This window comes from Micropterus salmoides, unplaced genomic scaffold (genome assembly GCF_014851395.1).
Source record: "Micropterus salmoides isolate LMB-PRFRI ecotype aquatic unplaced genomic scaffold, ASM1485139v1 Ms_hic_scaffold_14, whole genome shotgun sequence".
Lineage (NCBI taxonomy): Eukaryota > Metazoa > Chordata > Actinopteri > Centrarchiformes > Centrarchidae > Micropterus > Micropterus salmoides.
The window spans coordinates 21728666-21744084 of record NW_024040485.1 but is presented as its reverse complement, the minus strand read 5'-3'; the positions used below and the strand labels follow the sequence as shown (position 1 = coordinate 21744084).

Here is a 15419-nt window from a genome sequence, read left to right as displayed (position 1 = left end):
ACCAGCAATCAAAATATGCTTTTAAATTAAATTAAATTAAAAGAACTGATGCAATGAGACAGACTGTGAGCAGGACACTTGGGATCCTGTACTTTGTAACCTGAAGTCAGGACTGACACAGGTGTTATTTGTTGGAGCTACTTGAGGATGTTTTGTGAATACGGCTTCTGATGTTAGAGGAAGACGTTACATTCCCTTTTTATTGTGTGTAGGTTTAGGTCTGGCCCATTGACTGTATAAAATTAAGGTTAGGTCCCATAGTTCCTTCTTCCGGACAGTGCTGGTTGAAATCGCGTGAGTTGGTCAGCTGATAGCGCGAGATGTCTGTGACATCACTTTTAGCGCGGAGTTTGTTGTTGGCGGAAAAGCTTCAACCTGAAAGTGTGAACACTTATTTTTTCTGTGAATTGACTGAGGGACAATTATATAAGTTTTAGCAGATGGAGCATTAGCTCATGACTGTATGGCGCGTTTATGAAATGTTAATTTGAGAAGCTGTTTCACTTTACGACCAACTAAAGCGGTGAGTTTCTTTTTGTTTTGCTTCCAAACTGTAACGTTAGCCAGCCTGACAGACCGTAACTAGCAGTAGCATGCTAGTTTTGTTGTAATTAGGGAGACAAACAGATCGTACATTAGATTAGACTACTTTCTATCCATCAGCCAATTTAACCAGGTGAGCTAGTTGGCCAATAATCAGTCGCTTTATACAGTAAATAACGTTACACACACTGTATCTAAGTTAACAGTGAGTAACCGTATATTATTTATAATTTAAATGTTTCCTTTGAGTCATTTAACGTTACGTGGCCAGCCCTTTAAGGTTTCTTTCCTTATTTCTCTCTCTCCGTCTTTTAGATGGAGTTGTCTACTGTCTGCACTGAAGGCATCAGCACAGACGGATGTGTTATTAAATCTGACAGGAGTCACAGGAGAAGCAAAGTCCCAAGTAAGTTGGAAGCTTTATGACTTTTTGAGTAAACATTTGATTAAAGATACATCATTAGCGTGTTATAGTTAATGCAATATTAGGTTGAGGAAGCAATATTTGCAGGAATTTACTGTCACTTTTTTCAGAGTGTATTTTGTTTTTTAATTCTGGCATATGTCACTGAACAAATGTTAAATTAGGAACAGAATAAAATAATTGTATTAAATGAAAGCCTGTAACATAGGCATGTCTGAAAAGCTGTGTCATTCTTGCTCAGTTTTTTTGCACTACAACCTGTAACAGATTTGTTTTTGTTTTTTGCTGATTGAAAATGTGCGCGTCTTTTCTTCCAGGGGATGTGGAGATGGACATTGAGTTCCTCTACAAAGCTGTTCCTCAGCTGGCCAAGGTTTTCCGCATCATAGACAAAATCGGAGAAGGTACGCACTCTGCATAACTTTATCCACGCCATAGGAGTTTAAATACTATTTGTTTAAAAAAAGCATTTGTTAAATATTAATACATTAGTCACTCATTCACCTCATTGGATTTATTGTAGCAGAAGAGGTGATGTGTTCACTATTGTAACTACCTATGTACCTTTCCAAACCAGAAATCAATTCAGTGCCTTCAATTAGTCCAAAATGCTGAAGCTCGACTTCTAACTCAGTGCAACAAAATGACCTTATGACTCCAGTTTTAGCATTCTTGCACTGGCTGCCTGTTTCTTTTGGTATTGATTTCAAAATTATTTTATTTACTTTCAAGGCCAGACGTGGGCAAGCACCATCATATATCTCTCTATAGCTTTTATCCCCCTATGAGCCAGGATGCAGACCGAGATCCTCTGGTAGGGCGTTGCTAACTATTCCAAGGTCTAGGCTAAAAACCAAAGGAGACCGAGCCTTTGTTGTCGGGGCTGCTACACTGAATGATTGTTGTTGTTCATGACCTGTATCTGTTCATCAGGTACGTTCAGCTCGGTATATTTGGGTGAGGCTCAGATGCGGGACGGTAGGAGAGAGATGTTTGCCCTGAAGCACCTCATCCCAACCAGCCATCCTACACGCATCGCTGCTGAGCTTCAATGTCTCACTGTTGCTGGGTGAGTCCAATACTGCCTTTTTAATGAATTGAAAGTGCAGTGCAGGTAAAATTTCCTCTGCAGAGCTTCTCTATTCTTGTTATCTGGCTGTTTATAACCCTTATACAGCAGGGGGACATGCTGTATGTACTGCAGTTATAGGGTTAGAGATTTTTATACTTGCTACAGATGTGTTGCAATGCTGACACATACATTTTTAAATAATGAATTAAAGAACTCTTGTTATATCATAACTGTTTAATCTCTTTTTTTAAAGGTTATTTTTATGCCGTAGCAAATTGGTGTGTGGGTTCCTCACTTGTCTAACGTCGTATGATTCAGCTGAACCTACGCACCTCTATACAGTGATGGCTGCTTTGGCAAGACACTAATTTGTGCCCGGCCAAGAGTGACACACGTTGAAATGAGTTCTGTCGTCTCACTGAGTCTTCTTCACTTTACAGAGGCAGCGAGAATGTAATGGGGGTGACTTACTGCTTCAGGAAGGAGGACCATGTGGTGATTGTCATGCCCTATATGGAGCATCAAGCTATTGTGGTATGTACATTGTCACACAATAGCTTCTATCAAGCATGTGACTACTGCTTTTCAGTGACACACTGATTTTAGCATGGACTGGCATAGATCTGTAATGTAATCCCTAAAACATGAATCATTTTTTGTCTTTCTTGATGTGGCTCTCTTGTCTGTGCTTACTGAAATGTGATTTAAAATTTGTGATCCAATCAAAACATATTTATCAGGACATCATTGGCTCATTGAGCTTTGAAGAGGTCCGTCTGTACATCTATCACCTGTTGAAGGCCCTGAGGCACATCCACCAGTTTGGAATCATTCACAGAGACATCAAACCAAACAATTTCCTTTACAACAGTAGAACCAAAATGTGAGTATTTATCCCCCTCTGTAATAAGTGCCTCCGCATACTTTCATCTGATTGTTTCATTTACTCTTTTAAAAATATATATAATTCTGAATGCTGGTGATTTGGTCAGCAAAGTGTCCGACTGTTTTGGCATCTTAGTTGCCATTTTATCTGTTAATGGGAAAATTCTGGCCTCCCTGTGTAGTTTGGGTGCGAGGTGAGATGGGTGTTCGGAGATTGCTTTGGAAATGCTGAATTTCTTGATTTAAATTGTGTGTGTAGGTATGCACTGGTGGACTTCGGCCTGGCTCAGGGCACTGCAGACACCCAGATTGAGCTGCTGAAGGTGGTGAGGCAGAGGCCATCGCACAAAGGTGGCGGGTCCACAGGGAAACAAGACACGACACAGCGGAGCAAAGCACTACCTAGACTCCCCCCCAAAACCACCACCACAGCCTCAACCTCGTTGCCTCTGCCTCCACGGCAGTCCACAACCGTGCCACCTTCCTCCTCCTCTTCCACGTCATCTTCCTCAGCTTCTCGGAAAGCACTGATCAAAAAAACACGTTCTGTCACCACCGCTGTCACCACCTCCAATTCTCGCACAAAGCACACAAAGGTGTCTGCACTAAGTCAATATAATACCTTTTTCTGGTGTTTCGGAGTTTTTTTTTGTCCAGTTAAAGCAGAATTGTAAATGAGTGTAATTAGGTTTCACTGGGTAGCACAAACCTTAAGTTGGTTAAGAATTTCCTTTGCGAATATGTTAAAGTGTCTGTGTTTATCTGTTTGTGTTCTGAACCAATGTGTTGCTTTTAGCTAAATTCTTATATCCATGTTTGTTTTCTCTAGGATTTGACAGGACTACGCAAAGTGGCACGGCCTGTGTTTGGAGAGAGGAACCTGAACAGCTGCACTCCTGCTCCATCCACCACCAAACAAACTGCCATTAAGACACAGGTAGGGACAGTGGAAAGTAAAGTTTTGGAAGAATAAGAGCTTACATTATTTCTCTTTTTATTATCAGGTATAAGAACACTGAATAATCACACCAGAGATAGATAGCAATTACTAATATTTAAATGTTATTTATCCTTGCATTGTAAATGCATTTATTTTTTGTTTTAGCTTATTCCTAAAAACACTGTTTGTTTTAACGCTTTAACGCGATATGTTATGGTATTAAGGGTGTTTATCATTATTGTGCTTTTTTTCTTCATAAATTATTTTATTCAGCTGGTGAAGCCCGGCAAAGCAGAGGACCCAGCCAGCCGGAAGTACTCTTCAGCCAGTCGGGGCCCGCTCCCTGTCAGGACCCAGAGCAGCAGTCAGAAACCTCCAAGGACTGTGCAGCAGGTCCTCACTTGTAACTGCTACCTGACTGACCGTGTCTGCAACATCTGCATGTCCAGGTAAGAAAAGAGATCGAGAAGAAGAATGGAACCCACTTTTACACACAGTAACACACTGTAAAATATCTCTTCATTATAAATGAGATTTAGAGCTTTTTAGCACAAGACATCCATTTAATTCCAGTTTTCTCTCATTGATTTATGTGTTGTTCCTGCTTCATGTTGCTTTTCTTAATAAAGGAAGCAGCAGGTGGCTCCCAGGGCTGGAACACCAGGCTTCAGAGCACCAGAAGTCCTCACAAAGTGTCCCAACCAAGGAACAGGTTGGTACCTCAATGACTACAGTATTTATAACCAAACAAATATGATGACAGCTGAGCAAAGATTTGGAGATGCTTACTGTTAAACTCGTGCAGAATATGTTCATACTATACTGAAAATAATTACTGAGAGATCTAAGACTTTCTCTATGAACACAAAAGGCCCATTTCTCTCAAATATTGTTTACAAGTCTGTCAAAATCTGTGTTAGTGAGAACTTCTCCTTTGCAGAGATAATCCATCCACCTCACAGGTGTGGCATATCAAGATGCTGATCAGACAGCATGGGTATTGCACGGGTGTGCCTTATGCTGGCCACAATAAAAGGCCACACGAAAATGTGCAGTTTCACTGTACTGGGGGGGGTCCGGAAACGAGTTAGTATCTGATGTGACCACCGTTTGCCTCACACAGTGCAACGCATCTCCTTCACATAGAGTTGATCAGGTTGTTGATTATTGCCTGTGGAATGTTGGTCCACTCCTCTTTAATGGCTGTGCAAAGTTGCAGTCAGGTCAAGATCCCGATGAGGACGACGAGCATGCAGATGAGCTTCCCTGAGATGGTTCCTGACAGTTTGTTTGCATAACCAAAACATTTCTGCAGATTGTTGAAGCAGCTGTCTGGGTGGCTGCTCTCAGACGATCTTGGAGGTGAAGATGCTGGATGTGGAGGTCCTGGGCTGGTGTGGTTACACGTGGTCTACGTGTGAGGCCGGTTGGATGTACTGCTAAATTATCTCTGAAATGCGTTTGGAGATGGCTTATGGTAGAGAAATGAAAATTCAATTCACGGGCAACAGCTCTGGTGGACATTCCTGTAGCCAATTGCACGCTCCCTCAAAAATAGTGACATCTGTGGCATTGTGCTGTGTGATGGAACTGCACATTTTCGAGTGGCCTTTTATTGTGGCCAGCCTAAGGCACACCCGTGAAATACCCATGCTGTCTGATCAGCATCTTGATATGCCACACCTGTGAGGTGGATGGATTATCTCTGCAAAGGAGAAGTGCTCACTGACACAGATTTTGACAGATTTGTGAACAATATTTGAGAGAAATAGGCCTTTTGTGTACATAGAGAAAGTCTTAGATCTTTGAGTTAAGCTCATGATGAACGGGGGCAAAAACAAAAGTGTTGCCTTTATATTTTTGTTCAGTGTATAATCATGCGCTGCAGTGACACATCACAAAATGGTATTTCAGGAAAAAGAAATTTTTCCCCAACTGATGAAAAGGTGCAGTATCTCTGACACTTTGTGGTGGCTTTCCTAAACGGAAGAAAGCCAAAACTGGACTCTTCCCCTGCCACTAATCTAATGCTGCACCCTCCCCTGTCTTATCTTTCTGTTCTACAGCCATAGACGTGTGGTCAGCTGGCGTGATCCTGCTCTCACTGCTCAGTGGCCGTTACCCGTTCTTCAAAGCCAGTGATGACCTGATCGCCCTCACTCAGATCATGACCATACGGGGCTCCAGAGAGACCATCCAGGCTGCCAAGGCATTTGGTGTGTATCAATAAGTTTTACTCCTGCTTCTGTATTATGATTAATCCAGCAGAACTGAATTCAGCCTCACTCTGATGTATGGAAAGCTCTGTGTAGATAATGAACCTGTTTTGTGGTTGAACTTCAGGTAAGGCGGTGGTGTGCAGTCGGGAGCTGCCTCGGCAGGACCTCAGGACGCTGTGTGAGACGCTGAGAGGACAGAGGCTGTCACCAGATGAAATCACACCACTTCCAGAAGCCAACAAAGACTCCACCGCCACCCATCGTCACAAGATCCAAGATGACACGCCTACACATCGTTCCACTGAAGGAACATTCAAGCAACACAATGATGGAGCAGGTGACACTCCTTCTTCTCTCTCATCTGCTCTCCCAAAACATGAACATTCAAGGAGCACAGAAACCACTGGCCTCACTAAACAGAGCTCAGAGACAGACTGCAAGGTGGAAGATGATGAGCGAGGCTGGGACAGAGTTCCTGATGAGGCCTACAACCTGCTGGACCGGCTGCTGGACCTGGACCCTGCCACTAGGATCACAGCTGCTCAGGCCCTGCAGCACCCACTGTTCAAAGACCTGTGAAACCAGACCAGGAGGCTCACGTCAACATAACTGAACTGACAGCATCCTAGGCTTTGGTTCAGATTGAATAAACTGGTCTGCAAAGACAAAAGGATGAGATACTTTATGTATTTATCTTAGAAGTTGTAACCCAGCAGAGCAGTCAGTCTGTCCCCTCGTGAGAAAGTATTCTGCTGTACACAGGATCAGACGTTTACATCCCTGTGTGGAGAAATCACCTGAACCAGAGAATAGAAGTCTGGTACATTTCTGTAAGGGGAGAAGTTGTCTTTCATTGTTCTCTCCATCAGACACTGTTATATACTTCATTTATTTTAATATTAGTAGCCATTCAAGACAGGTTTGACTTCCTGTTCACAGACCTCCAGTTAAGAGTTAAAATCTGTTTTTGTTTTTTTTGTTTGTCTTTCATGGCAGCTGTACTTTGAGAATGGGCATTTTAAAGGGGGTGTAGATGTGCATTAGCGATAACGAGACAGGAAAAGTATTGACTTAAGACATTATATTGGCTGTTGTGTCAGTAGTTGGACAGGTTTACAAAATCTGTAAAACAATCCAGCTACAAGCTGTCTGGTAAAATAAATATTTGACCCTGAAGGTCTCTGATCTCTGAAGAATCAGCTTAACTGCAGTTGAGTATATGGCTTTTTAATTTGATGTTCTGTACTTTTATACTTTGTAGACCAAAAGAGAAAAATACCAAACTTAAGGAGTCTTGCCATTATGTTGTCTACCTGCTGTAGACTTGACAGATGCCCCAAGCAAAGATTAGCCTTTTTTATAGCTCCAAGAAAACCTTGTATTTAACACATCTTAAGAACGTGAAATATTATTGTCGTCTGAACTGAGTCTTGTCAAGAGGGAATAGTCTGTATGTCCGCTGTCGTAACGCCGTATTACCGCTTTATGAAGTGACTATTCCTACAGTATGTAACAGCTTTAAAATTGAAGGTGCACATGAATTCCATCTGTATTTTATGAACGAGTGTATGATAGCTGCTGTGTGAGAATATGTCTGTGTCAGTTGTGTTAATTTATAACACTGAAAAAGTCAAGTCTGCCTTACTCTATTTGAATTTTCTAATAAACTGAAAAATGAAGCAAGTGGCTGTCATTTACAGAAAAGTCTTACATATGTGAGGCATTATAATTCACATTTAAAATTCCTTCAAAAGGGATCGCATTAATTCACATTTAAATGTCAAATGAAACTGCAGATATAAAGTATTTGTTAAATCATTAAAAAAGGTAGTTGTTGCTAAACCAGCATTTGGTTTTCTATCTTCTAATGTAAATGGCAACAGTTGTATGTGGGGTCAACAATAACAACAGTAATTACTCATAGTTGATGAGATTTCTACTAATAGCTTTGTGCTAGGCTTTTAGGTGTGAATTAAATAAATTGGTTCATAAGCTTAAAGTGAACAGTCTACTTGTTCTGTAGGCACATTACAGATGCCATATACAAAATTTACCAAACCACAACTTAATAATGGTAGTTACAGAACACATCACACTTACAGAATAAACAGTACAGCACATTATTTAATGCGTGTGTACAAAAGTTTGAAAATGTATTACAGAAGGGAACCTTCCCAGCCACAATTTGGATGTTTTATAGACGCTGTATGCAACAGATTCAAGTCATACTTAGTTCTAAATACCAGCAGACCTGCTCAAAACAACTTGAAATATGAAAACAAAAAACACTAGCAGTGCACGATTGGCTTATGGTTTGAAAAAAATGTACCCACGACTGCTCTTTCTTTTAACAACATTCAGCAACAGAACAGGTGAAGGCTTTGTTTTAGTTTGCTTGGCCCTGAGATGATGAGGATTTCTGGTAGAAGAACTCCTGTGCTCTCGGTCTAGAGATTGTCCTTCACCTCCACGAGTTCCTCTATTCGCACCAACACGCTCTCAATCATGTCAAACGTATGCAGGGCTGAGTGCAGAGCCTGAAAGGACACCATTCAAATTCAATCAGGCCATCGCTGCTCTTCGGCCGCGCTGTGAGAGACACGCAATTAAGTGCAGTTTGATTGTCATACGAACTTGAAACAGTCACTGACCTGAATCTGTGACTCTGATGTCACGTTCGGCAGCTTCTTGTCACCAACGGACACAGAGAGCACCGGCTCCTCTGTGGAAAACACACATTTGTGCTGTCAGAACACTACAGTACCTATAAAACCATTATAGTCATTGCAAGAAACACAAAATGTGTGAAAATTAAACCAGATTTACAACTATAAAATATGGAAGCATTCATATTTTTCTATACTCCTGTATATGGTTTTCTGCAAAAACATTTAGAAATCTGGAAATGAGCAGATGTATAAAAACAATACAAAAGAAAAACAACTTTTATGGACTTTTCACAGGCTTCTGCGGTCACGCTGTTGTAACGCTTTTTTACCTTTGCAAACTTAATGAGTGTTTGAGAAAGGTGCCGACCTTTAGCCTTGCTCTTCTTGGTTTCCATGGTGCTGTGGAGCTCCCTCTCATAGTGAGCTCTTGACATGTTCACCCCAACACGTAGCGGCTTTATGAACGTATCTTCTATTTTATACAGCTCCGTCCAGATCCCTGTCTGCAAGATGTAAACAGCAGCAGGAAAACACGAGGAGAGTTTAGTCAGCTGACGCACTCCGGACGCTGATTTTGGTCTTGAGGCTGGAAGGCTGCACTCACCTGGTTCTCTGTCACTTTGTCTCTGATGACGAGGTACCGCAGCAGGTTCAGAGACTCCATTATCCTGTTTAGAACACAAAAACAATGATATTGGAAATAGTACTACAAATCAGACTCAAGGTCCACTGACTCGCCTTTTTTGATCATTTTGATCAGTTGAAAGCTTCAGCTCCTACTTAAAAAAAAATAATTCTCTATTTTAAAAGGATTCTGTCACATTTTATTCACTTCACAATGAGAAAAAAGCTTATTTCCATTCTAGTTTATGTAAAAATTTCATTATGCACAGCAGTGCTTCATACTGAAATTAATTAAATTATTGATTAATCATCGCACATTATATTCAAATCACGCTGTAAGGAGAAAGAGGCTCGCTTTGGCTGTGACATTTGTCTTTAATAGTATGTCTCAGTCACTGGCAATGTGTTTGTGTCCTCTGCCTCTCATACAGTGCATGCTTGTTCCAGTGACTTGCCCCTCTGAGCAAGATAAGGAAAATAGATGTTCTTAATCAAATTATCGATTAGTTGTGAACTATTCATTCGCCAGCTATTTTGATAATCGATTAATCTTCAGTTTGAGAAAAATGATTCCATTTGAATGTAAATATTGTTTCTGGTTTTTTTACTCCTCTATGACAGTAAAGTGAATATCTTTGAGTTGTGGACAAAACAAGACATTTGAGGACATTTTCTTGGGCTTGGGGAAACAGTGATCAACATTTTGACAATTCTCTAACACTTTATAGACCAAAAAACTAATCAGTTGATTGAGAAAATAATCGTTAGTAGCAGCCCGAGTTCTGTTTGTGCTGACCTGTCCAGGTACTGCAGGAGGTCGGTCTCTGGGCCGTCTGGCAAACTGAGAACTTTACGCAGCAAAGGCAGTAGGTGAACTCCCTCAAACCAGGCGTTATTGTTACCTGGCTGAGGACGGGAAGACACAAAGACAGACTTTTAATTTTACAACAAGCCCACTCTGCACAGACCCCGCTATTTAGCTCTTAGTTACTGCATCAGAACCTGTGGAAAATACCATCAGCCACCAATAATTTAAAATGTCATCTCACCTGCAGGGCCACGTCTATCTGATTCTTGATGTTTTTGATGACGTAACCTTCGACTCCCGAGTGGTTACTTGTTTTCAGCATGTACCTGAAACGAGAAGACCAGTGAAAAGGAGGGCGGAACAGAAAGAGAGAGGTTTCTCATGACTTTCAAGGAGGAAAGGTGGAGCTCACTGGAAGAAATTGTACTTGGCCTCAGTGTCAAACTTATCAATGCTCAGCTGGAACACCTTCAGACCCCTGGTTCTCTGTTGACAAGGAAGCAAATATTTAAATATATCTATTTTCAGTTGAATCTACAGAATCTGCAGAAAAGATTCAAATGAAATCCATGTGAATTCATTTCAAAGCTACAATAAATACAAATAGTAAAAAGGTCATTAAGTCCATTATCTATGGCATTACAATTACACCTAAGTAAATACACACTTTCAGCCCAGTTAATTTTACTTGTTGAGCAAAATTTCAAAATGATCTACTAATGTGAAAACTTACCAAATCATGCCTCGGACATATCGTCATGACTTTCACCAAGTTCTGAAAAAAAAAAAAAATGAAATCAATGACTAAGCGTGACATAAAATGCACATCAGCGAAGTGTCACACCGACAGAAACCTCAGCTGAGGTTTGGATGAATAACTATTCACCTGAGGGACTGTGAGGAAGGTTTTGATCTCTAGCAGATCTGCAGGGAGACTGCCATCCTCCACCCGCACCAGACTCTTTTCGTACAGCTCCTGTGTGACGGTAAAGGCACATACATCACACTAAATGTCCCAGCTTGTGTGGATCTAGGGATGGCAATGTCTGTCAGTCAAACGGGTAGCAGGGCAAGTACAGCTAAGGCTAACAAAGCACAGTTTACACAGTCTGAGATGAGATTAGAGAGAGTCTGAGATGTCTCAAAATGATTTAGGCAACAACATAAGGATCTAGGAACAGCAAAGTTCTCTCCTTTTCATTGGATCAACCATTTTTCTAGGGGTTAACCCTAACCCTCTATATGTCTGTCTCTTAATACACCTTTAAACCTGTTCTCTATGAGGAGGAAATGGGCTTTTAACTAGTTCTGAGGACCCTCCGTCAAGGCAAGGATCAAAATCAAGTTTATGAGCTACTGTATGTCAACTAGAAAGTTCTTCAAAACAGCAAGAAAAAGTCTTGTAGGTCACAAGAAACACTCTCTCTGAGAAATATTTGGCAAACCACAATACAAATCTCCAGTGTTTCAGTTTGACTCACCAGGCCTTTCTGAATCCTGGACTCCTCAGTTCTGTCAAAAAAATATGAGTTAATAATAAGTAATGAGGGGTTCAGCCCAAATACACAAAACACACATTACACATACATTAACCATACATCAAAGTCTGCATTCATTCACTAAGGCAGATAAATGTGGTTACATGGTGTGGGAGTAGTGGAGACTTAAAAAAACTCATTGATGTGTTTTGATTAATTATACAATGTGGTTTAACGAGATATTCTGTCACGTAAAATGCTTTTTGTCTTCTTCCATTTAAAATGATTAGAAATGTTATCCAACACTTATGACATAATATTCTATATCTTCTCTGATAACTCTGATGCTTAAAAACTCAATTTGAGTGATGATGAACTATCAAACAAAGGCGGTGTTTGCCAAACTATTTTTTTATTATTGTTTAATATATTGTTTCATGAAAGCCACCTGAGATCAGAGCCGCCATCGGTGTGCCAGCACAGAACACATATAATAATAGTGTGTAATGTATTCACCTGGACAGGAGGAGGCAGGTGTGCTCCATATTACACCGAAGACAGAACACAGGGCTGTGGACACGGAGAGAGACAGGAGGATTAACGATGTGTTCAAACAGTATGAGTCCTCGTCAGTATTGTCCAGCACTAATTCCTAGCCACATCTGAAGAAACTCGTGCAGTACATCAGAGTCTCAGTACTTGTGTATGATAACTACTTTTTCTATCTTACCTGAAAATACTTGGGAATGTATCTGCAGCCAGGTGATGGACAAACACTAAGTGAGCCAGGCTGGCCAAAGACTCTTTAGGATAACGCACCTCCTCCTCCAGAAAGCCTGGAACCAGTTTTCTCTTCAACAGAGGCTGGTACACAAGACTGGGGAGGGACTCTCCGATAGAACTGAGGGTGTTCTGTACAAAACACACAAACTCACCGTTAACATTACAGCTGACAAGGTAATCTGCCAGCATCTTCAGATTTTGTATTGACTAAGAAAGTCAGTAGAAATACCAAGTGAAAGTTCAAATGACTATGAGCTCATAAGTAGTGAAACTCATTGAGAACATAGCAAGCATCCACAAAAAACTGTGTTTCACTGACACGTTGCTGTAGAAACCAGTCAAATTTGTAGGACCCATCTCTACATTTACACTAACGTTACAGGACAGCATCAGTGGGGATTTGCCGTACCAGAATGTCTGTGGCAAAATTCCTGAGGGGAGACACAGCAAGTGTCTCAGGATCTTTGAGTTGTACCTCCAGCAGAGGGCGACTCAGAGACTTCATACAGCTGCAGGACAGAAAAACAAGAGCCAAGATGAGCATATCGGGGTTCTGCTCCTTACCAATGCATAATGTGAGATAACATGTGGGGAAATATTTTAAAATCATTTTTCACTCACAACTTTAGCAGTTCTGTCTGCAGCTCGTCCTCTTTACCCCTGTCCTGTCCACACGCCATCTTGTTTGTGCTCACATTTTCTTCCTTACTGTTCACGAGGCTTTGCCTGGCCTCGCCGACAAAGGGTCTGACAAAGTCTGACAGCTCGGCGCAGCAGCGACAAAGCGAAAAGACGTCATCCTCCTCTTGCTCCTTGGTGTGAGGTAGAGGCAGTTTGGCCACCTGGTCCAGCACAGAGGACAGGGTCATGCCCAGTGACGACGCCTTACGGCTGCCCAGACACAGCAGCACTGAGAGGAAGACACCGATGAGGAGAGAGGAGAGAAATGGCTCTATTTGAGCCGATTACAAGTGCAGTGGAGTACTTAAAGAAATGTTCTTTACCTTTCTGTAGAGGGTTCAACAGCAGATGGAGGCTCTCTGCTATGGTGTCAGGGTCATCCTGCTCCAGCTGTTCCAACAAGCCAATCAGAAGCTCTTTGGGTCTGCACGTCTGGAAAAACCACAACTGACCCTTAAAAGAACAATTTCATCCCGACACTCAAGACATTAAGCATCTATATACACTGCGAGATTTGTCAGTGGGTCATATTAAATTATAACTAGTGTTTAATCTTATATCCAATCCTGTGATTTTGAACTGGAACTGGGCTGCAATCAATCAACACTGTGATCTGTTGAGCAGGTGAGCAGACCTGTAGCAGGTGGTTGAAAACGGCCAGGCAATGAGAAAGGTTCTTGTCTTCTTTCTTCAGCAGAACCTGAATCAGGGGAGGCAGCAGATTCCAACCCATACATCTCACTATGTCCTACAGAAAGAGGGATAGAGGAGTGATTGCAGGGCAGTATGCATCACACTTATGAACAAGTCTACGTGCTGAACCAATGGTCAGCTTTGAGTAGTGTACCTGATTCTTTTCATCCAGGACTATGCTGAGGACCTGTGCTGTGTTCCCCTCCTCGATGCAGGCCCGCCCAGCAATCGTGAAGACGTCATGATCCTCGGTGGTGTAGCTGTCATCAGGGAGGGCTTGCTGTGGGAAAGAGAGAAAAATAAAGGGATTAAAAGAGAGCAAATCCAGACATTTTATTAAATAAAATTTATTAGAAAATTAGACAGAGCTATATCTCAAATAAGACAACTAATCAACAATAATTTTAAGGCAAACATACCTGTTTCCAGCTTCTCAATGTCACACTGAGAAGCTGGAAAGAGGCATGCCTTTAATTAATTGTAAATTGAAATCATTTTGGACTTTTGGTTGGGAAAAAAACAAACTCATGTCACTTTAGGATCTGGGAAAATGGGACTGGTATTTTTCACACATTTTATATATTTACAGTTAATCAAAAACCTGTTGGTAATCGAAATAGCTGCTAGTTGCAGTCCCACAGTCTTTCAATTAGGGCTGGGCCACATGGCAACCAAATAAATATCTCAATAGAAAAATGTGCTAATTTGTTTGTGATTGAAATTAAATAAATCAAACATTTATTGAACATTTATAGCCAAGCCCTACTTTCAATTTAAGATACTTAAGGCTAGTGTAATGTGGCATAGACAGTGTCAACACACTGTAAAAATGTCTCTCTCACTTATGACTGCAATGTCAGAAAAGGTTTTCTGAACTGATTGGAGCAGACTGAGGGCCGTGCTGTGCAGCTAAAACAGAGCTGAGAAGCACCACTATTGCTCTCTGTATAAATACAGATTACATGTACCACATAAATCAAATCACTACCCTGAATAACATGTCTGCAGAATCCATGATGGTGAAATGTGGAAGGTGTGGATGCACGTAAAATAAAAAGGTGGGTGTCCCCTGAAGCACTCACACATCTCTGGACCACATCACTGAGCTGCTCCAGAGCCATCCCTGCAGCTGTCCTCATGTGGGGTTTATCTTCACAAGGTAGTTAACTTAGTCCTCCAAAGCAAACAGGATACTAAATGTCAACATAATGCACACCATACTACTTAATGAAGACGTTGTAAGCGTGTTTATTCCTCATTTATATGCACGAACACCCGGGTTAAGTTAAGGTTATGGTAAGGTAAACCTGTGTGGGCAACAGAAAACTGGGCAGTCTGCTATAAACAGAGGGGAGCAGAAAGGATGCTAGCTTATAATTCTGAATTAGCTTAGCCGTTATACTGAAAGAAAGCTTTTCTTGTGCTATCCTAGCTATCCACACACAGCCACAAACAGTGAGCACTGTTGCCGATTACAAAAGTGATAAACAGGACAATAGTACAGGTAGATACCCACTTATGATAACTACATGCCCGGTGAAAAGCACCACGCTACCTGCTGAACGTGCTAACGCTGGATTGTCCACTGGGGCTCGCCGTA

The 15419-nt window shown here is 41.4% G+C and overlaps 2 protein-coding genes across 4 annotated transcripts; one reads left to right on the top strand and one right to left on the bottom strand.

Moving 5' to 3' along the window:
- The first annotated feature begins 338 nt into the window (after positions 1-338).
- On the top strand, positions 339-7762 carry cdc7 (cell division cycle 7 homolog (S. cerevisiae)). Its single transcript, XM_038718358.1, has 12 exons — positions 339-523; positions 859-949; positions 1285-1371; positions 1901-2036; positions 2480-2573; positions 2780-2922; positions 3184-3520; positions 3754-3861; positions 4138-4313; positions 4494-4576; positions 5931-6080; positions 6208-7762. The coding sequence occupies exons 2-12, from the start codon at positions 859-861 to the stop codon at positions 6660-6662; spliced, it is 1860 nt and encodes a 619-aa protein (XP_038574286.1). The 5' UTR covers positions 339-523; the 3' UTR covers positions 6663-7762.
- Positions 7763-8189: 427 nt separating this feature from the next.
- On the bottom strand, positions 8190-15415 carry LOC119902275 (glomulin-like). Of its 3 annotated transcripts, none has more exons than XM_038718361.1 (19): positions 15375-15415; positions 14902-14993; positions 13974-14099; positions 13761-13874; positions 13450-13558; positions 13067-13355; positions 12855-12954; positions 12393-12574; positions 12179-12232; positions 11666-11696; positions 11071-11160; positions 10918-10959; positions 10597-10670; positions 10426-10510; positions 10173-10282; positions 9357-9420; positions 9120-9255; positions 8735-8805; positions 8190-8620 (listed from the first exon to the last, which is right to left on the bottom strand). In XM_038718361.1, the coding sequence occupies exons 2-19, from the start codon at positions 14956-14958 to the stop codon at positions 8531-8533; spliced, it is 1824 nt and encodes a 607-aa protein (XP_038574289.1). In that variant the 5' UTR covers positions 14959-14993; positions 15375-15415; the 3' UTR covers positions 8190-8530. The 3 variants fall into 3 exon arrangements, with proteins under 3 accessions (XP_038574289.1, XP_038574287.1, XP_038574290.1); XM_038718359.1 differs by having other exon boundaries at positions 15336-15395; XM_038718362.1 differs by lacking the exon at positions 15375-15415 and having other exon boundaries at positions 14902-15265.
- Positions 15416-15419: the final 4 nt, after the last annotated feature.